Source organism: Gigantopelta aegis, chromosome 2 (genome assembly GCF_016097555.1).
Source record: "Gigantopelta aegis isolate Gae_Host chromosome 2, Gae_host_genome, whole genome shotgun sequence".
Taxonomy (NCBI): Eukaryota; Metazoa; Mollusca; class Gastropoda; order Neomphalida; family Peltospiridae; genus Gigantopelta; species Gigantopelta aegis.
Window position 1 is genome coordinate 13,385,332 of NC_054700.1, and position 22,867 is coordinate 13,408,198.

Here is a 22,867-nt window from a genome sequence, read left to right on the forward strand (position 1 = left end):
TGAACTTTCACGGGGGGAGTTTAATAGGTTGACCCGACTCTGTAGAAACAATAAATAAGACCAATACAAATTAAGGAGGGAAGAAAAACACGAAAGCATTACTGCCAAACAGCTATATATGATTGAAAACAGATCACTACGCATTTTTACGTGGATTACAACTAACTTTGAGGGTAGAATGATGGAAATACATGGTAAAAAGGTCTCAGGTTAGCACAGTTTGCCCAAATATGTGTATAATTTTTGCCCGAACTTGAGGTTTTGTTCTAGCACTAGAAGGCAGTTGTCCCACCACCACCACCACCACCACCTGCCTATACAGATATATAGATATACACATGTATAGCCAGTGCATGCATTAACTTCGGGGTTGTTTGTGGTTTTGGGAGTACCATTAATATAAAACAAACAGCTTTGTTTTTGCATATGCTTACGGTTTTGGGTAAAACAACAAACAAAATAGACGAGAAGAAAATCTTAAACTGTACCTCCTCCACACAACCGTGTCGTGATCTCTCCAGTTAGTTTTCCCAGCTGACCCGGCTCTGCCACTCTCAGCACGTGTCGGTCGTGAGGTGTGGACGCGATCTGTCGAACAACTCTGTTACTCACATCGCCAATACTCACAACGAAAACCTCAACACCACTGAACTTGGCGCGCTTCGCTTCCGCTATGACGTCAGAGGTTCGCTCGATACTAGACTCGTCCAGCAGAACGACCATGACGCGATGTCCGTTATTTAGGTCGCCACGCTTCACCAGTGTCTTGAGCCGGACATCCTTCATCAAGGCAGCCAGTCGTGGGTACAGTGCCTCGTTCTGGGAGGCCAGTGCCTTGTCCATCAGTGTTCCTTCCGTGAGAGGAATGTCGGTGTTTGACCAACAGGAGTGCATCTTTACGCCAGCTAGCAGATGATTGGTTTGTTCGGCTAATGACGTCATGACGTTACCCAGGCTAGATGTTATAGATCGTGTGTGCGATAGTCCCATTGTGACGGAATCAAACACAAACATAATCTTGCCGTTTTCTAAATCGCAGTCTGTAAAGAAAGATGAAGTAAATATAATATCTATTAATTAATTGTAAAAGAAATGGTGGGTTTTTTTCACTTGCTCTTGAATAGAAGCAGTGGTGGTCAGTTTTCAAATTAGGGCCTCCACGAGTCCTAAATATTGGACTCGGGTAGGCCTACTCAGGGGTCAAGTTCGACCCGGATCCGAGTACCCGGCACGTACACTATATGATAATAAGACTAATGAATAAAGTAAAATAGCATTATGCATCTTAATTCAAGAACTGAACATGGATGCCAAATCATGCCATATTGTATCCCACACATTCGAGTTTTTCTCTTCATGTCTCGTAGCTCTAGAATGTAACCGTGTAACCGTAGAATGTGTTAAGTCAGGTATATATATATATATATATATATATATATATATATATATATATATATATATATATATATATATATATATATATTACATTTAAACATTGGAGTCATGAACAGTAGGCTACACTGTAGTTACAATACGTCCAATAACAGATACGCTCCTCTCTACAACCCATTAAATGACGTCCGCAATAATATAAGTACTGTATAATTTAAACGTTAGAGAACTAGTTAAATAAACTTACTCTTCTTGTCTTTGTTCGGTCGGTCTTGTGGTACCAGCTTGCACGTTCGGATTGCAAGAAGATTCTTGATGGTCGCCAAGGCCCTGAAGTCGGTAACATTGAAAACAAAATCCTCGTGTGGTGCACTAGCGATTGTAGTTAGCTCCCTTTGGTCGACATCAGAACCCACACCGATCGCGAACACGTATATCCCAGCTTGTTTTGCAGCTTCCGCCTCAATAATAGTTTCCATTGGATTTCTGCTCTGACCGTCAGTGATGATTATCATGACGTGTGCCACTTCCGGTCGTGCCACTTCCGGTGCAAATCCTCTTTCCCGCGCATGTTTGATGGCAGCGGCGGTGTTGGTACCTCCGGCTAGAAAGGGAATGGCGTCTGGGTTGACGGCAGACTGAAGTTCGAGCAGATTGCTGAAGGCATTCAAGCCAATCACAGGGTGAGGATTGTCACTAAAGGACATCACCCCGACCCTTGTCTTTTTGTCGCCGATGTCGAAGATCTCGCTGATGTTGCGCACAAAGCCCAGCACCTCGTCGTTGAAGTCGCTGATGTCGATGCTAGCTGACGAGTCGAGGACGAAGTATACGTCTGCTGGTTTCCCACCACACGCTGTAACGTAATAAAACTGTTAAACACCTCGGCCTTAGTAGTTCAAAGCATAGTTCAATTAACCCTGACTTAGTCTAATATTTTTCTTGTAATTATTTTAGACCGGCCTCGGTGGCGTCGTGGTAGGCAATCGGTCTACAGTTTGGTAGGTACTGGGTTCGGATCCCAGTCGAGGCATGGGATTTTTAATCCAGATACCGACTCCAAACCCTGAGTGAGTGCTCCGCAAGGCTCAATGGGTAGGTGTAAACCACTTGCACCGACCAGTGATCCATAACTGGTTCAACAAAGGCCATGGTTTGTGCTATCCTGCCTGTGGGAAGCACAAATAAAAGATCCCTTGCTGCTAATCGGAAAGAGTAGCCCATGTAGTGGCGACAGCGGGTTTCCTCTCAAAATATGTGTGGTCCATAACCACATGTCCAAATGTTTTATTTAACGACGCACTCAACACATTTTATTTACGGTTATATGGCGTCCACATATGGTTAAGGGCCATACAGATATTGAGGGAGGAAACCCGCTGTCGCCACTTCATGGGCTACTCTTTTCGATTAGCAGCAAGGGATCTTTTATATGCACCATCCCACAGACAGGATAACACATACCACGGCCTTTGATATACCAGTCGTGGTGCACTGGCCGGAGCGAGAAATAGTCCAATGGGCCCACCGACGGGGATAGATCCCAGACCGACTGCGCATCAAGCGAACGTTTTACCACTGGGCTACGTCCCCTAGAAGTCAACTCGAGTCACAAAACGTAACCAAACGGTTAGAAACCACGCCTAACAGTTACCTAAAGTAACCTAATAAAAAGTTGCTGTTAGAAACCTCGTCTAGTAGTATTTAAAACATTTTATAAGGCGTCGGACATATGGTCAAGAACCACACAGATCAGTAGCGGATCCAGAAAATCCATTTTGGGGGGGGGGGGGAGACAATGACATGAGGCAAAATGCCAAGAGAGGTTTGGAGGGGGATCGTAAAAAATGAAAATTAATATATAATAAAATATATACCTGTTGCAAATTTAGGGGGCGGGCCTCTGCCCCCCCCCCCCCCCCATCTGCCTCTGCAGATAATGAGAGAGGAAGGCTGCCATTGGCTACTCTTCGATTAGCAGCATGGGATCTTTTTATATGGACTATCCCACAGACAAGATAATACATACCAAGACACCGGTTGTGGAGACAATGGCTGGGACGAGAAATAGCCCAATGGGCCCATCAATGAATATCAATCTTAAATAGACCGGTCGCGCATCAGGCGAGCGCTTTACCACTGGGCTACATCCCTCCCAACTTCTCGCTCTGAAGTTGAGCAAATATCGGTATGATAAGCGAGGTGCGTGGACTATATTTACACATGTCGTTCTACTTACTCTGACCGGCCTCGGTGGCGTAGTGGTTAAGCCATCGGACTACAGGCTGGTAGGTACAGGGTTCGCAGTCCGGTACCGGCTCCAACCCAGAGCGAGTCCTTAAGGGCTCAATGGGTAGGTGTAAGGCCACTACACCCTCTTCTCTCTCACTAACCACTAACCAACTAACAACTAACCTACTGTCCTCGACAGACAGCCCAGATAGCTGAGGTGTGTGCCCAGGACAGCGTGCTTGAACCTTAACTGGATTATAAGCACGAAAATAAGTTGAAATGAATGAATGAATACTTACTCTTATATCCAAGATCTTGGTCGCCCTGTATGTTATGTACTGTCATAGCTGAAAACAAACAGAAACAACCATTTTAATTTGCGTTTGTAGTTTATACTTCTTCTTTTTTTCTTTTTCTTTTTTTCTTTTTTTTTATATATAACTCTCAACCTATATACCTGTTGCTTAGTCACGGTTTGCATAGGACCACTCGCATGACATTTTAAAATAGTTTGCATATTTAAAAATACCATATAATTATATCAGTCTTTATATTTTTTTACATGAAGATTTTGCTATAGCCTTAAATGTAACAATATTTGGATAATCGTATTATGATTTTCAATACAGTTAATAACAAAGTGGTGGTCCACAACCTATTCTTTATAAAAACAAGATCAATAGAGGGTTGTTCTTATATTGATATTTTTGTTTTAGTGTAGTTTGGTGCTTAGAAGGAGGTGGTAGGGGTGCCTCACGTTTTTGGGTTTTTTTGGTTGAAGGAAAAACAGAAGTTTGTTTTGTTTAACGACACCACTAGAGCACATTGATTCATTTATCATCGGCTATTGGATGTCAAACATTTTGTAATTCTGACACGTAGTCGTCAGAAGAAACCCGCTACATTTTTCTTAACGCAACAAGGGATCTTTTATAATGCATTTTCCCACAGACAGGAAAGCACATACCACGTTCTCTGTTCAGTTGTTGTGCACTGATTAGAACGAGAAAAAACCAAGCAGTTGCATGGATCCCACCAAGGTGGTTCGATCTTGAGACGCAAGCACCTCAAGCGAACACTCAACCGACTGAGCTCAACCGTCTGGTTGAAGAGTGCCCTATTTCGCTTTTACTGCCTACCGGCCTCGATGACTTTGTGGTTAAGCCATCGGACATAAGGCTGGTAGGTATCGGGTTCGCAGCCCGGTACCGACTCACACCCAGAGCGAGTTTTAACGACTCAGTGGGTAGGTGTAAGGCCACTACACCCTCTTCTCTCTCACTGACCACCAACAATTAAGAACTAACCCTCTGTCCTAGAAAGACAGCCCAGATAGCTGATGTGTGTGCCCAGGACAGCGTGCTTGAACCGTAATTGGATATAAACACGAAAATAAGTTGAAATTAATTTGATTGCCTTCAACCCTTGTTATTTAGGCTGGGTGTTGCAATTGTAATGTGTTATTGTGTGCAGTATGTCCTTTCAGCAGAAAAGTAGACGTTTCATTGGACTTACTTACCAATTTGTCACTTTGGTAGATGCTGATCTGGAATTATGTGTTAATTTGTCACTTGGTAGATTTTGATGTGGACTTATGTGCTAATTTGTCACTTTGATAGATGTTGATGTTGACTTACGTGTTGTTACTGTGGTAGATGTTTCTGCTGATGTGCGCGTCGTACTCTCTGACGTCACTATGCGTGTTGGCAACACTGTGGACGTCTTCGTTGTAGACGTCTTGGAAGTAGGCAGTGTGACTGTTGATGTTGCAATAGCCGGCCTTGTGGTAGTTACTGTAAGTAAGAATATATCCAGATAAACATACAACAACTTTGTTTTTTGTTTGTTTAGAACCACAGTTATCATAGGCAATACGATTCTGTCTAGAACTGTTTAGAACCACAGTTATCATAGGCAATACGATTCTGTCTAGAACTGTTTAGAACCACAGTTTCCATAGGCAATACGATTCTGTCTAGAACTGTTTAGAACCACAGTTATCATAGGCAATACGATTATGTCTAGAACTGTTTAGAACCACAGTTATCATAGGCAGTACGATTATGTCTAGAACTGTTTAGAACCACAGTTATCATAGGCAATACGATTATGTCTAGAACTGTTTAGAACCACAGTTATCATAGGCAATACGATTATGTCTAGAACTGTTTAGAACCACAGTTATCATAGGCAGTACGATTATGTCTAGAACTGTTTAGAACCACAGTTATCATAGGCAATACGATTCTGTCTAGAACTGTTTAGAACCACAGTTATCATAGGCAATACGATTATGTCTAGAACTGTTTAGAACCACAGTTATCATAGGCAGTACGATTATGTCTAGAACTGTGTAGAACAAGTTATCATAGGCAATACGATTATGTCTAGAACTGTTTAGAACCACAGCTATCATAGGCAATACGATTCTGTCTAGAAATGTTTAGAACCACAGTTACCATAGGCAATACGATTCTGTCTAGAACTGTTTAGAACCACAGTTATCATAGGCAATACGATTCTGTCTAGAACTGTTTAGAACCACAGCTATCATAGGCAATACGATTCTGTCTAGAAATGTTTAGAACCACAGTTACCATAGGCAATACGATTCTGTCTAGAACTGTTTAGAACAAGTTATCAAAGACAGTGTCATTACTTTCTGTAACTGTTTAGAAAGACAGTCAGTTGCGGATCTAGGGGGCCCTCAGCCATCCCCCCCCCACCCCCCCACACACACATTTAGCGACGGTTATATTTTTATTAGTTTTTTACGTTGGAAAATCCTAGGAAACCCTTACATCTCATTGTCCCTCCCCCCCCCCCCCCATAAATGGATTTTCTGGACCCGCCACTAACAGTTATCATTGATTGAAACTGTCTAGAACTCTTCATATATATATATATATATATATATATATATATATATATATATATATATATATATATATATATATATATATATATATATATATATACTGACCACCAAAAGAAACGTTAAATTTAGGGTTAATTTACAAATTCAGTATATATTTTCATTTGCTATATCCACCTACCTTTGCAGGCATTATCGGCTAGCTGATTCTTGATGGATCCAAGAGCTTGGAAGTCTGTTACTTGGAAAACGAAGTTGTCGCTGGGGTCACTCGCAATGTCGTAGAGTTCCGTCTTGTCGACGCCATCGCCCACCCCGATGGCGAAGATATGTATTCCAGAATCCCTCGCGGCCTGTGCGGCGGATCTCGTCGCCTCGAAGTCCTGCGACTTGCCGTCCGTGAGCACGACAGCCACGTGGGCAACGTCGTCTCGGCTTCCGTGTCGACTGGTAAACATTTCATCGGTGACGAAGCGTATCGCTTCGGAAGTGTTGGTGTTGCCGATGATCCGGGGCATGTTCATGATGGCGGCGAGCGTGTCCTGTTTCGTGGCGTGGCCGTTGAGGTGAAACTCCAAGTGGTGTCTGTCGCTGAACGTCACCAAGCCGACGTGGGTCTGCGTCGGCGCGCTGCCTACGTCGAAAATGTTGACGACGTCGCGGACAAACGGACGGACGTGTTTCTCGAAGTCCATGGACCAGATGCTGCTGGATGAGTCCACAACGAAGACGAGGTCGGCGGGGCCGTCACAACCAGACGACGACGACGACGGCCGACAGAGCGACGTCGGCGTCAAAACAATCTGAACAGAACAAATCAAAATGGTGGTTAATGTTCGTCATATTATTAATTCACTGATTAATTAAAAGAAATGTGAATCGAAACTGATAACAAACAACGAAACATAATTTGCATAGAGAATATTAAACGAGTTCCCGCGAGCGACCATTTATATACTACAATGAGTGTATTTGTAAGCGTACATCACGAGCGGAAACGAGTGGCAGACGATCGAAAACACGATTTGTAATATTATAGGAACGGCGGAAGCAAGTAGATATTCACTGAGCTGAGATATCAAGGGCACAAAGCAAAGTTTCTAGTGGGTTCGAGTGGCAGACGAGATTTCTACCAAAACACGTATTTTACGGGAACGTATACTATTCTATTTATTATACTTCCAATATAAATAAGCGGAAGCAAAGTAGATATCACACTGAGCTGAGATGAATCGTGAAAGGGATCAAACATGCAAAGCTAAATGAACTCTAATTAAGAATTGACCGGAAGTAATTTTTTTCTGTTAACCGTTAATTTACTGATAAATATATTAATTAACAGAAAGTATTCTAAAAAAAAAAAAAAAAAAAAAAAAAAAAAAAAAAAACTCCCAACAACAACAATGAACTGTAAAATGCTAAAATGTCCACTTGGGTGGAAAGAAATTGACAGAAACTGCAAATATTGATTGCAATCACAAGCCTCATCCGCAGTATCAGACAGTTATGATTGTTACTGTCGGTCAGTTAATCTCACTGGATTGACATTTAATCCCACATTACAGCTCAGTATTTTACACAGGCCAACAGACTATAGGGGAGAATTAAATTTGGTATCAAATACCACGTGTTCCCTCATCGGTATATTACAACTTAAGACGAGGGTATGAGGGAAGCACACGAACCACAGGTTGGAGTAAAGTGTAGTGTAATAATAAAAAAAAATTTAAACGTTTGTTTTGTTTAACGACAGCACTAGAGCACCTTGATTTATTTATTATTGGATATCAAACAAATGGTCAGTTTGAAATAGTCATAGAGAAGAAACCCGCTACATTATTCCATTAGTAGCAAGGGATCTTTTATATACACCATCACACAGACAGGATAGCATATACCACCATGCACTGGCTGGAACGAGAAATAGCCCAATGGGCTCACCAGCTGTGATCGATCCCAGACCGGTAGTACATCCAGCGAACGCTTTATCACTGGGCTACGTCCCGCCGAGCGAACGCTTTACCACTGGGCTACGTCCCGCCGAGCGAACGCTTTACCACTGGGCTACGTCCTGCCGAGGAGAACGCTTTACCACTGGGCTACGTCCCGCCGAGCGAACGCTTTACTACTGGGCTACGTCCTGCCGAGCGAACGCTTTACCACTGGGCTACGTCCCGCCGAGCGAACGCTTTACCACTGGGCTACGTCCTGCCGAGCGAACGCTTTACCACTGGACTACGTCCCGCCGAGCGAACGCTTTACCACTGGGCTACGTCCTGCCGAGCGAACGCTTTACCACTGGGCTACGTCCTGCCGAGCGAACGCTTTACCACTGGGCTACGTCCCTCCCAAAGTGTATAGAGTAATAAATTAGCAACATGTACAATCTCCCAACGTAATATTATAGCTTATATCATTTAGTAAAGCAACATATACACAGGTCTACAGTTTTAATAAACGCGTGTTATCGCTATTACCTGTTACCGTCAACTACCTTTATACAACTAATAAGTCTGTCGTCATGATGGTATTACCTTTTTTTATATATATATATATATTGGCAAGAAACGATGATTAAATAAATTTCTACATTTTCGATTACTGACCAAAAGTGTAGCTTTTTGGAAACTACGAAACTAAGCTAGTTATAACAAGCAAAAGAATGCTGTATTGTTCAAAATGTACTTAGCCTATTTTTTATTTCCAGTTGATGGTTTTTTTTTTTTTTTTTTTTTTAAATTGTTGTTATTTAAGGACTATTTTGTTTTGGTGTAGGCCTATAGATATTGTATGCGCCAAAGCATTCACCACGAGTGCATTTGCAAGTCTGAAAAATTGTAAAGTTGTGAAACAAAACGATTTATTTTATTCATTTTTCAGGATAAATCAAATAGCCGGTTACTGTCCTAAGATATCGGCTTTATCCTGCCCAGGTAGAATGGCGAAAGACTCGTGGCATTAGCCATTCTAACCTTCGCAGGATAAAGCCGATATTGATACATTAACCAGTTATCTCATATTTATCATATACCAATAAAATAGCAGCTCTCTTCTCTATTAACGTGCAAAATAATATTTAAAAAATCGTGTGACGTAGATTACAAAAATGTATTTATTTAACCAAAGAATATCAAAGAATGACGTTCGACGGTAAAAATATTACTTAATGTTGATGGGTGTGTTCTAACCTTATCGCTGATAATAAAAATATATCCAAGACTGCAACTTTAAAAACCCATATCAATTGTTAATATAATTTAGATTACTATAATGTGATACATGTATGCAGTATTTAATTACAAACTAACTGTATGTACTCACCAATATCGCCAGAGTAGTCCAAACTAAATGCATCGTGTATGTCTGCAGTTTTCGTGATATAGCAATAATATGCTTTTCAAAGTACTCTAAAGTTTTCACAATTTCTTCTTTATATATACGCGTTCGACAATGAGTAGTCCCTATGTGGGAAATTTTATTGCGTGGTTTCAACTATTTCCGCGCCATTCATTCATAAAACTTTTTAAACTACAACATCAAGAGAATAATTTATCCCATATATGGAAACTAGTTTGCATATAAACGGTACACGTGACCAGAAATACGACCAATCCGGAAAGTTACAGGAAATGTTAGCTCCTTATAAGGAATGCAATGTCATCGCACTGGTGCGACTGGTGATCTATGAATGAAAATCCAGGTGAAGTCACACCAGCGAGTGGAAATGTTTGCGGAGATGTTCCTTCCTGTCCGGAAAGAGCAGGTTAAGCCGCTTCATTTATAGTATCATCACAAATGCAAACAGATGCACTAAACACGGACGTGTACTTCTTGCATGACAGTGAATGGAAATACACATTCATCATTACTGCGGTCTGCATGGGAGTGCAGCGTGTATGTATAACGCTTTAAACAGCCCACCTGTTCACCCCCGCCTCCGCGGTCGGACTTAAGTTTCATTTGAACTTTTTTTCGTGATTATAGCAGCACGCTGTCCTGGGCACACATCTCAGCTATCTGGGCTATCTTTCCAGGACAGTGGGTTGGTTGTTAGTGAGACAAAAGACGGTGTAGTGATCTTACACCTAAACATCGAGTCGTTAAAACTCTCTCTGGGTGGGAGCCGGTACCGATCAGCTTTATGTCCGATGGCTTTACCACTGAGGTCGGTTTCGGACTCGGTGGAATTCGTAAAGGCAGGTACGATGTGTGATCTTTATTAGATGGGGTGGGGCCACATATCGACGACGGTCTGTAGGGACGGGATGTTTTTACTTTGTTTTTGTAGCATTGGTGTGGGAAGATGACTGCAACTATAGGGGCCTTTAATGGTTTAATTCACCTTTCAACTATAAGGCCGGGTCGGTGCATAAGCGTCTGTGTCCTGCCCTCCCCACCCTCACTTGTTTAATTTTGTAAAAATAATCAACTCACGGGTCACCATTACCCCCACCTTCACGTGGCAATGGCTAAACCTACTCTATTAGTTTTGTTCACGTTCATGCATTAGCATTAAACAAATCAGACGCAGAAGACATGCGCATAATCTCACAAACCATCAAAGCGGGAACCTCCACCCACGCACCCACCCATTCCCCGCCAATCAAGGACGGGTACAGAAAATATTCTAGGGAGGGGACTAATGGTAAAAGGGCACATGAACCAACTCCATAAAAAAAAGGTGTACTTCAGTGAAAATTGTAAACAAAATGTCCAATAAAATGCCACCTTTTTGGAGGAGGGGGCAGATCTTCCTGGTCCCCTTCTTTAGGTCCGCCCCAAAAAATCTAGCGTTTTGCAGATAAATATAATGAATTTGTTACTATTTGGAGAGGAAAATGTAATATCGTGGGCGGCTGGCTGTTTCCGCTGAACATTACCTGTAGTCCGATTTGTCAAAAGGGATAGGTTGACATGCAATTATATATATATACAACCATATTAAGTTTTAAACCCATACCAAATGAAATAACGTTTCTTTGCAACAACAAAAAAAAGCTATGTAAATGAATGTTTCTGAACAAATTACGATAAGATTACATAGATAAAATCTCATTTTGAATACAGAGGTGAAGACAAAAGGCTAGAACAGACAAGGTATGCTGTTTCACTATCCATGTCGCTGAAGTAATCGATTAACCAGTACACGGTGACTAAAGGTAGAACTGCTCCACTAGTAGCCTCCATACCTATGTCATAAAATAATTTGATTATAATTTGTAAAGAAACTTCTTTTTTTAATTTCAAATTAAACAAACACACACGCGATCACACACAAAACCATATATTTGTTTTAATCCCACTGCCCTCTTTCCTTTTACACCTTTGAATTCCATCTCATTTCTTCCCGATCTGGCAACTCCGCCTATCTTTCAACTTATTTCGCTGTCCACCTACACATCCCAGTCCTGGTCTCTCCAACGGCGACAGGTGCTGGTCTCTTGTGGCTATCCGTGCCAAACACCATAATTATTAAATATGATACGGGTTTAAAACTTATTAATGTGTTTATATATATATATATATATATATATATATATATATATATATATATATATATATATATATATATATATATATATATATATATTATAACTTTATTATAGAGATACATATCGGTTTATCGGTTCTCTCTTGGCAAACATGGATTATACATACAATACACCTTAGTGTGCTACAGAATACTATAGGTGCCATTTTTCATTAGCACTTGCACTCAGTCCTTTATAAAACCCTACATCCTCCATCATACAGGGACGTCTCTATTGTGTTTGAATCAAACAACAACACACAACATAAGACACGATTAGCCCAAATAATAATTTATTAAGTTTCAGCAACAAGGTTGTAATACAAATGTGTTTCAGATATTTTACAATAATCCGTGCAATCGCACTTAAACATGGATATTTCATATGACAAAAAACCCGGATGTTAATTGGTCACTGATATTTTAATATAAAACATACTCTTTCATATTTAGTCACAAACTCACTTTTACACCTAATGATAAACATCACCAATATTTGGTTTCAAAAGAAAACATTACAGCAATGTGTTTAGTTTTCAACAGATCTCTATTTAATGTCTACTCGGGTTGAGTTTAAAAAAAATATTTTATAAACATGAGGCCACAAAAGAATATTAAACGGACATTCCTGAGTTTGCTGCATTGTAAGATGTTTCCGACTAATAAAATATTTCTACGATTCAACTTTCATATCAAATATATTTTCTTGTTTAGAATAGTCAATGTGTTTCTGGTCGTCTTCATATTTGTAAGAAGCCCAAACTGGAATTTGTCTTCAAATAATTTCGTACATACGAAAAAACAATACTTTAGGAAATAAAATGAAATTTAACCTAGTACAAATATTAGAACGATCAAAAACACATTTACCGTAATATATAGCCAATAATATTTGATGTCGAAAAATATATTTCATATGTAATGACAATCGGTAAAAAGTCTCTGTAAGTCGATAACATCTTTAAAATTGCTGCAAACTCAGGAATCTCCCTTTAATAATAATAATAATAATAAATAAATAATCTCTCATTATATGTTTGGAGATAGAATCAACGAATTTTGTCATGAGAAGAAAGAAGCCAAAATGATAGTGGTGTCGTGGTTAAGCCATCGAACATAAGGCTGGAAAGTACTGGGTTCGCAGCCTGGTACCGGCTCCCACCCAGAGCGAGTTTTAACAACTCAATGGGTAGGCGTAAGACCTCTCCACCCTCTTCTCTCTCACTAACCACTAACGACCAACTCACTGTCCTGGACAGACAGCCCAGATAGCCGAGGTGTGTGTGTGTGTGTGTGTGTGTGCGTGTGTGCGTGTGTCCAGGAGAGCGTGATTGAACCTTAGCTGGATATGAGTACAAAAATAAGTTGAAATTAAATAAATGTGACTGGGGTAGGCACGATAACCGTTAAGACATTAGTTTTATACTATACAGATTATACAACACGTTGTAGTCTGACGCTTAACAGATGTTGGGGTGGGGTGTTTTTTTTACAAAGAAAGAAATGTTTCATTTAACGATGCACTCAATACATTTTATTTACGGTTATATGGCGTCAGACATATGGTTAATTCTAACATTCCTTCAACAGATGAATTTTTAAATTATTTCAGCCATTTAAATAAAGGAGACCCAATAACGATGATGTATTTGATTTTAATATGGACGAAGTACTAAACGTAGTAACCGACAATGATATTATAAACGAAACAATTACTGAAAATTAAATAATGCAAGCTATATCACAATTAAAATTAAACAAGGCGGCAGGTGTAGACAAAATAATTAATGAATACATTAAATCAACAGCCACCTTGCTCCTGCCAGTTTACGTTAAGCTTTTTAATACAACATTTGATAATGGAGTTTTACCTGAAGAATGGCACACTGGTATTATTATACCAATATTCAAAAATAAAGGAAGTCGACTACATCCCGAAAATTACCGACCAATTACATTACTTTGCTGCTGCTCTAAACTATTCACAACATTACTAAATAACCGTTTAAATAAACTTATCGAAGAAAACAATATAATTAGTGAGGCCCAAACCGCATTTCGGAAAGGCTATTCAACTACGGATCATAATTTTACATTACATCACTTTATAGGTATCCTTAAAAAAACGAAAGAAAAAGCTATATTGCGCTTTTGTTGATTTTGAGAAGGCATTTGATATGGTACCCAGAACGCTACTTTGGCATAAACTTCTGCAAAACAATATCAACGGTAAATTCTTTCGAATTATCTACGAAATGTACCAAGGCCTAAAATCACTTATTCTTATAAATAATAAACAATCGGCTTTATTCCCATGCAATATCGGCATCCGTCAAGGTGAAAATTTATCCCCAATTTATTTTCCTTGTATTTAAACGATATAGAAGATTACTTAACTAACCATGGATGCCAAGGAGTTGCCCCTATGTCCGATAATCAAAATTCACCATTAGATATTGTACTACATATGTTTTGTTTGTTATATGCAGACGATACCGCACTTTTATCAACCGCCGCAAATGACTTACAACACACCTTAAATATAATATTATTTTATCAATATTCTTTAAAATGGAAATTTAAAATAAACTGTAGCAAAACGAAAATATTAATTTTTAAGGGAACCACTAGAGATTATAAACATACTTTCAAGATCGGAAACACTGTTCTAGAGAATGTAAAAGAATATAAACATCTTGGAATTATCTTTACTAAATTAAATAACTTCCGTATTACTAAAACTAAGCTCAGCCAACAGGCTACTAAGGCCATGTATTTTGTATTATTAAAAGCCAAAGATAATCATTTATCAACCGAATGTAAATTAAAAATGTTTGATTCAATAGTCCTTCCAATCTTGTTATACGGATGTGAAGTCTGGGGACATGAGAAAATTGATATATTTAATTCCGTACAAATAAATTTTTTAAGACATATTTTACCTATTAAGAAAGCAACACCATTGTTTATGCTCTTTGGAGAGCTAGGGAGACTTCCTATTGAATTAATAATTTATAGAAGAATGGTATGTTACTGGGCAAGGCTTTTATCAGGAAAGCAGTCAAAATTTTCGACGTTATTGTATAAAGTAATGCTAAATGACTATATTGTTAACGGAACAGAATATAAATGGGTCATTACTATTAAAAATTGTTTTGAAAACTTGGGAATGGGGAATGTCTGGGTAGCTCATACTTTCAGATCAGTTAATTGTCTCTCGCAACAAATTAAACAAAGACAAACTGATCAATATTCACAAACATGGAGAAGTAACATATCATTATCTTCGAGAGGCAAAACCTACCAATTATATAAGGAACAATTAATTTTAGAAAAATACATTAATATACTTCCAGAAAAACTGTGGAAACCACTCTTAAAATTCAGAACATCAAACCATTATTTACCGGTAGAAACAGGACGCTGGAATAATATTTCATTAGAAGATAGAATTTGTACCCTGTGCAATGAAGTGAAATTGGTGATGAGTTTCACTATCTTTTCATTTGTCACTTTTTTAGTATTTCTAGGACTCAATTTTTACATCCCTATTACTATACTCGACCAAGTACTTATAAATTCAAAGAACTAATGCAAAACAAACGAATCAGTACACTAAAGAATTTAGCAAAGTTTATAAAAGTAATTATGAATGCATTTAAACATCCTTGATATTTCACATCCCCAACCCCCAGAAGTACATTTTACATATATATTGAACATTAATTTACCAATAACAATTTTAACTAGTTCTACCGGCTAAACAGTTTATATATTTGTATTTTTATGAATATTCACAGCTTTATGTTGTATGCAAATGTTCAAAGGAATTAATTCACAATCATTGTAATTTAACTTTTGTATTTCTCTTTCATCTTGTCACGTGTTTATAGAAATATTATGTATATATTCCTCCTACGCCGTTGTGCAACAGCCAGAGAGTAAATAAAGTCTTGTCTTGTCTTGTTAAGGACCACACAGATTTTGAGAGGAAACCCGCTGTCGCCACTTCATGGGCTACTCTTTCCCGATTAGCAGCAAGGGATCTTTTATTTGCGCTTCCCACAGGCAGGATAGCACAAACCATGGCCTTTGTTGAACCAGTTATGGATCACTGGTCGGTGCAAGTGGTTTACACCTACCCATTGAGCCTTGCGGAGCACTCACTCAGGGTTTGGAGTCGGTATCTGGATTAAAAACCCCATGCCTCGACTGGGATCCGAACCCAGTACCTACCAGCTTGTTGACCGGTGGCCTAACCACGACGCCACCGAAGCCGGTTTTGTTGTTGTTGTTGACAAATGCCAGGTGTAAAGATAGTTGCGATTAATGTCATATAGTCTGTTTACAATTTGCAAGTGTTTTGATGTGATTTATATTGCATATATAAAAGGCAATTTGTAATATGCTAATTGTGTCTGTTATTTCTAAATAGCGACCGGTCATTATAATAGAAATATGGTTTCCGAGTTTCGGAGTTGGGGTGTGGTTGTGGGTGGATATTTATCACAAGTAAAAATAAAAACATGGTTGATATTGATTAAAGCTTTAGTTGGAATCAACCTGTTTAGAGAAAACACTACTAAGTTCAATCAATAACCTTCTCGCTCTAGCCAGTGCACCACGTCTGATATACCAAAGTCCGTGGTATGTGCTATCCAGACTGTGGGATGGTACATATAACAGATTCCTTGCTGCTAATGGAAAAATGTAGCGGGTTTCCTTTCTAAGACTATATGTCAAAATTACCAAATGTTTGCCATCCAATAGCCCATGATTAATAAATCAATGTGTTCTAGTGGTGTCGTTGAACAAAACAAAGTTTAAACAATCACTAACCATATCCAACCAACGGCTTGTTTGATTATTATGTTACTAAATAGGTGCTTTTTATAGATCCGAAACTGTTGTATTGGTCCAAGGCATATAACCAAGCAAAATGAAACAATACTTAAGATTTGTACACCGAGGAAATAAAACAAAAAGTCTATGTTAGTGTGTACAAACCACTATTGTATATTTTGTCCTATATCTAGAATGGATATTATGCGTACACCTATAAACGTACATAGTTTGTCGTGTCGTGCAGTATCATATTAGCAAGCGATTTTGTTTCTTACATAGAGATTATTATACGAGCGTGTGTGTCGTACTGATTTTACGAAACGAGTCACAGTTTCGTAAAATCAGTACGACTCACACGCGAGTGTAATAATTTCTTTATTATCCATATTATTATTGTTTTCTTTATGAATAATAAGACCCAACTCAAAATGTTTCAGCCACAACTAGAAGGAGACGATGAAATGACGTCAAATTTCAAATGCACATTCTGAGCTAGGACTGGAGAAGCAACGTCATGCTATGACGTCGTTTCCCAAAATTACGTCATTGCACTTGTTATTACACGTGTGCTTCGTGTGATTATTATTAACTCGGTTATGTTGAACCATATGGATAATAAATAGCGATTATTATACGAGCTTGTGTGTCATACTGATTTTACGAAACGAGTGTCAGGATTGTTGTATTACCCGAGCAAGAGTGAAAGTGATACATGAATCCTGACACGAGTTTCGTAAAATCAGTATGATTCACACGCGAGTGTAATCATTTCTTTATTATTCACATTATCCAAAATATTATTTTTACGAATAACAAGCTAGAACCATGTCAAAACGTTTCAAACGTAACTAAAAAGAGACTACGAAACGACGTCATTTTCAGAAATGACATCATTTTGTTACGGTATACACTGAAGAAGCCGCATTAAATTATGATGTCGTTTCGCAAATGGGACGGGACGTAGCCCAGTGGTAAAGCATTCGCTTGATGCGCGGTCGGTCTAGGATCAATCCCCGTCAGTGGACCCATTGGGCTATTTCTTGTTCCAGCCAGTGCTCCACTACTGGTGTAACAAAGGCGGTGGTATGTACTATTCTATAATTATTATATGTACTAATTATCTGGGAACACCAGATTCTTCTTGTTAATAAGACTAAATGCTAGAGATACGACTTTTCATCTGACATATTAATCCCTATTCCTCTGTACATGTACATGTATGAACAAATTAAAAACGTGCAAAATAGTGTATTCAAAATAAGCGCTGTATGTGTCTTGATTTGCATGAAGGAAGGAAATGTTTTATTTAACGACGTACTCAACATATTTTATTTACGGTTATATGGGGTCGAACACCCGCTGTCGCTACTTCATGGACTACTCTTATCGATTAGCAGCAAGAGGTCTTTTATATTCACCATCCCACAGACAGGATAACACATACCACAGCATTTTATATACCAGTCGTGGTGCACTGGCTGGAGTGAGAAATATCCCAATGGACCCACTGACGGGGATTGATTCCAAATCACCCGTTCATCAAGCGACCACTTTACCACTGGGTTATGTCCCGCCCCTTGATTTGCATGACTGCTCTTCAAAAGCAATGTACATACACAGGTAGATTAGATTCCAGTTGTAACAGGACTTGAAACAGGAAGTAAAATACATACATACATGTACATGTATGGCGTGCTGTTATTTAAATCTCTTACATAACAGGCCAAAAGACATGTATGCATGTTATGTCTTGCTGAGAGAAAAACAAATTGTTCATTCATTCATATCAACTTTTTGTTGTGCTTATATCCAATTAAAGTTTAAGCATGCTGTCCTGGGCACACATCGTCTGTCTAGCACAGTGCGTTAGTTGTCAGTGGTTTGTGAGAGAGACGTTGGTGTAGCGGTCTTACACACCCAACCATTTCAGAATCATTAATGTATAATGAGTCAAAAGTGTTATTTGTACTTTAATTGCTTTCACGTACATTCAAATAAATATTCTCACTTATCCAAATAAATGCTTTGTCTAATTAAAGTACTAAAAATTGCTCAAAATGAGTCTGCATTGAAACATTTTACTTGTCCAATGGAGGTACATTTTGCTAGTATGGGTAGATTTTCACTTGTTAGGACAAATGGATAAACTTGTGCTTATTTCAAACCCTGGACACTACTACCAATGCTAAAAATAGTTTCTGGGCCATGAGAAAAAGTAAGGCACTCAAAACCAGGAGCTAATTTACCAGATGTCCGTGCAGCGCCAATTGATGGGGTTTTTTTAATGGATTAATGCATTTCATATTCTCATATTATAAATGAAAATCATGAGAATCCAATTCTGTAGATCTATCATATCTTCTCATTTCATATCCAGGATCAGATCTATCTGGTAACAAAGATCTACAAAGTGTCAATTTTGAAGGAACAGACCTACATCTGACCCAAAGAATTTCAGGAGATAGACTTTTGCCCATTTTAACCACCGGAAAAATGCATGCAGATCAGTACCATTCATGGAACATTTTCTCCAGTACCATGTCGCGATTCACAATGCAAATTTCAAAGATCGCTACACAATTCTAAATGTTAAAAAATAGTTGCTAATTAATTAATGCTGCTTAAAAACAAAATAGTTCCTTTTCATTTACCAAGTGCTGAGCTACATATAGCAGTGGTAGCAATTAGGAATATTTTCACTGGCCCGGGGGACTAGTAGCTGAGGAAAGTTACTAGTCCCCAGGAAAAATCACTAGCCCCCACTGCCCCCCCCCCCCTCCCCCAACCCCACTTCATTATTGAAGCAGTTTGAGAAGACGAAACTTATATGGGATCTAGCAAGTTGTTCAAGTATTAAACACACATTACTATGTTGCTTGTACTTTATCTTTAATGGTGCAAATATAATGGACGTCCATAATAAAATGAATAAAAGCGAAGTTTCAAATGTGTTGTCATTTGTGGTTAGTTTTCGTATTTGTTTAATGGAGATTCCTTATTTAGAAGCCATTGTCACAAGTTTCTGGCTAACAATACTTTTTAAAAGATCATAATTACAGTAAAGTACCCCACCTTTGTCATCATTCAGTAAATGTTTTGGCTTTTTTAATTACCCACCACACACACACACACACACACACACACACACACACACAAAGGCGGCAGCAAAGGGTGGGGTATTTACAAAATAATAATAGCAATTATAATATTAAATTAATTTGTCATACAACTCAGGAATTATATTTACTGTTACTGAATTATTTTATTCTGTCCTAATACACTCGGATATCCACTGGTAAACTCGAGACGTTTGGAAGCAGCGAGTTAAAATCAATCGATGCCAACATGATCTATTACAATGCATTTATTTATTACCGACGTAACGAACACAAAGCACCAAAACACACACACACACACACACACACACACACACACACACAACACACACACAACACACACAACACACACACACACACACACACACACACACACACACACACACACACACACACAACACAACACACACACACAAATTCTTTGCCTATTTAATTTATTATTAATTAGAAACAGTCCACTTTTGTAAGGTAATAGTTCACAACGTCTGATAAGGATAACTCATTTATACTGTTCATATAGTTATGACAAAAAGAGAAATGGGATTGAATTAAATAGTGGCTTCTGTAGCCTATACAAATGAACTCATTACGGAAATCACCGAAGTCGGTAAAATTGTCTCGATTAGTTCATAACTGTTAGCCTACAAAGCTTACGTAAGGTTCCGAAAATGGCAATCGTGTAATTTTATACTTTCTTTAAAAAAAGAAAAGAAATTTAGACGGAATAATAAAAAGAAGGAAAAGAAATGATAATAGGTATGTAGGAATAAGCCTAGGTATTTTTTTACGTCTATTATTTTTCTTTTTTATCTTTAAAAAAAAATCAAATAAAACTCCATTTAAATATTTGTATTTCAGCCAGAGGGTAATGAATGTGCATATTATGTATATATGTACACACTATAGTAACAGTACTCAATGATCATTTTCGACTATTTAATTTTTGTTTCGTTTGTTAGAAAGTCACAGACCATGTGACTGGAACATGATTTGATGCGCAGGAGTTTGTGGCATACTGACCAATCAGAGCTATCGGGGTCAGATTATTTTTCCTCTTGGAATTCTGCACGCACATGCTGGTCTACTTGACAGCTTATTACGCATTGATGATGGTGTCTAAAATTAGGGGGGGGGGGGGGTGTTGTTGGGTTTTTTGGTGTTTTTTTGTTATCTTTATTATGACAGATTTTTTTTTCTTCAGAGTTTGTGTATTTTGTTATTAACAACATTAAGGGCCGTTCTAGATCATTGACGTAACGCCGTCAGAGCTGTTCGTAACTTGTAGCGGTAGGTTAAATGACGTGTTACAAAATGTTGATGGAGGGAGATTGGTTGCGTAATTGTTGAATTAAAAATGCCACGCAATCTGATTAAAATTAGCTCTACTGGGTCTAGCCAGTAGATCTAACAGCATTGCATGGACTGCCATGTCCAAGTGACATTTCATCTATAAAGAACAATTTAAATATCGACCAATTACACTTCGCCTTTTACAGCGTTAGTCGGGAGCATACACATTCTAAAACTATCGGGCAAGACTATATATGCAATAGGCGAACTTGTTGGTCAATTTCAACATTGAAAAAACAGGGAGAAAAGTGCAGTAATAAACTTTGGATTGTATACTAGTATAAACAGATTTGGTGGCTATACCATCACGGGTTTTTTTTTCGTCTTGAAACGAATTTTATATATGTTTTTTCCCATCCCAACTATCCTAATCATGTTTGTTGTACATAATAATCAAAATCAAGACAAGTTGATTCCTATACATGTGTATATGTTTAGCTGCACGTTCGTCAAACCATCTAATACTGAAAAGGTATATATATAATTGTGTGCATCAAATTATTTAAATAGTACATATTGTAATTAAATAATCAAATGGTCTGCATCAGTGTATACATGTCATAATTATATTTCTATAGTACTACTCCTGAAACGTTTTAATAAACTGTAGCTCCGTTCATAAAATGGAAAAGAAGTCAGACTACACTAATGAACCACACAACATAAAATTAAAAGAAAATACTATTGGTTTATTGGTTTATTTTTGCAACATATGTCTCTACATTTACATGTACTAATTACTAAATTAATAAATGCTTGATTTTCACTCGCCGTAGAATTTTGACGAGTGCGATGTTTCACTCGCCTAAGCGTTTTGAGGCGTGCGATTTTTCACTCGCCTTTGTTTTTCAAAAGGTAAGGACTGCATTCTCACTGAACTTTCACTGGGGGAAGTTTAATAGTTTCACCCGACTCTGTAAAAACAATAAATAAGACAAATACAAATTAAGGAGGGAAGAAAAACATGAAAGAAGTGGAAGAAGACATGTAAAGCAAAAAAAAAAGTGTTTAACTATATAAACTTTATATAAGACAAAGGAAATGTTGGTAATAATAGGCGTACGGGCTCCCATTTTTGTAGGGGAGCAGGCTGGCTTTTGCCCGAATTAAACGAAAATGCCCGAATCTGAATAACATCATTTATTCATATTAACATTACTGCCAAACCTTTATATAGGGCTGCAAACGAATCACTACGCATTTTGACATGGATTACAACTAATTTTGAGGGTAGAATAGTACATGTACCAGAAAGGTACGTTAGACTAATCATAAAAAGTTTCATAATTCTAGTGGGGCCTACCCGGTACAAAAAAATTAAAAAAAATATCACAGGTACACGTACTTCCCAAAATAAAAGGTAGTGCTCTCTTGCACTTGTCAAGTGCGGGTGATTCTCTCTTCCACTAGTTGCAAAATTTGACTATATATATATATATACATATATATATACATATATATACAGTGGGTTCCGCTTATTTGCATAGGCCCAGTGAATGAAAACAATATGCCATTAAACGGCGTATG

General features: G+C 38.3%; 1 protein-coding gene across 1 annotated transcript in view; it reads right to left on the reverse strand.

The window, feature by feature from the left end:
• The window catches only part of LOC121387325 (collagen alpha-1(XII) chain-like), a 28,615-nt gene continuing 5,748 nt past the window's right edge, over positions 1 to 22,867 (reverse strand). The window contains exons 3-8 of the mRNA XM_041518355.1: positions 6,681 to 7,334; positions 5,262 to 5,417; positions 3,924 to 3,971; positions 1,640 to 2,248; positions 489 to 1,040; positions 1 to 39 (exon numbers count right to left, since the gene is read on the reverse strand). Coding sequence (XP_041374289.1) covers positions 8 to 39; positions 489 to 1,040; positions 1,640 to 2,248; positions 3,924 to 3,971; positions 5,262 to 5,417; positions 6,681 to 7,334 — 2,051 coding nt within the window. The 3' untranslated portion in view covers positions 1 to 7. The remainder of the gene's footprint in view (positions 40 to 488; positions 1,041 to 1,639; positions 2,249 to 3,923; positions 3,972 to 5,261; positions 5,418 to 6,680; positions 7,335 to 22,867) is intronic.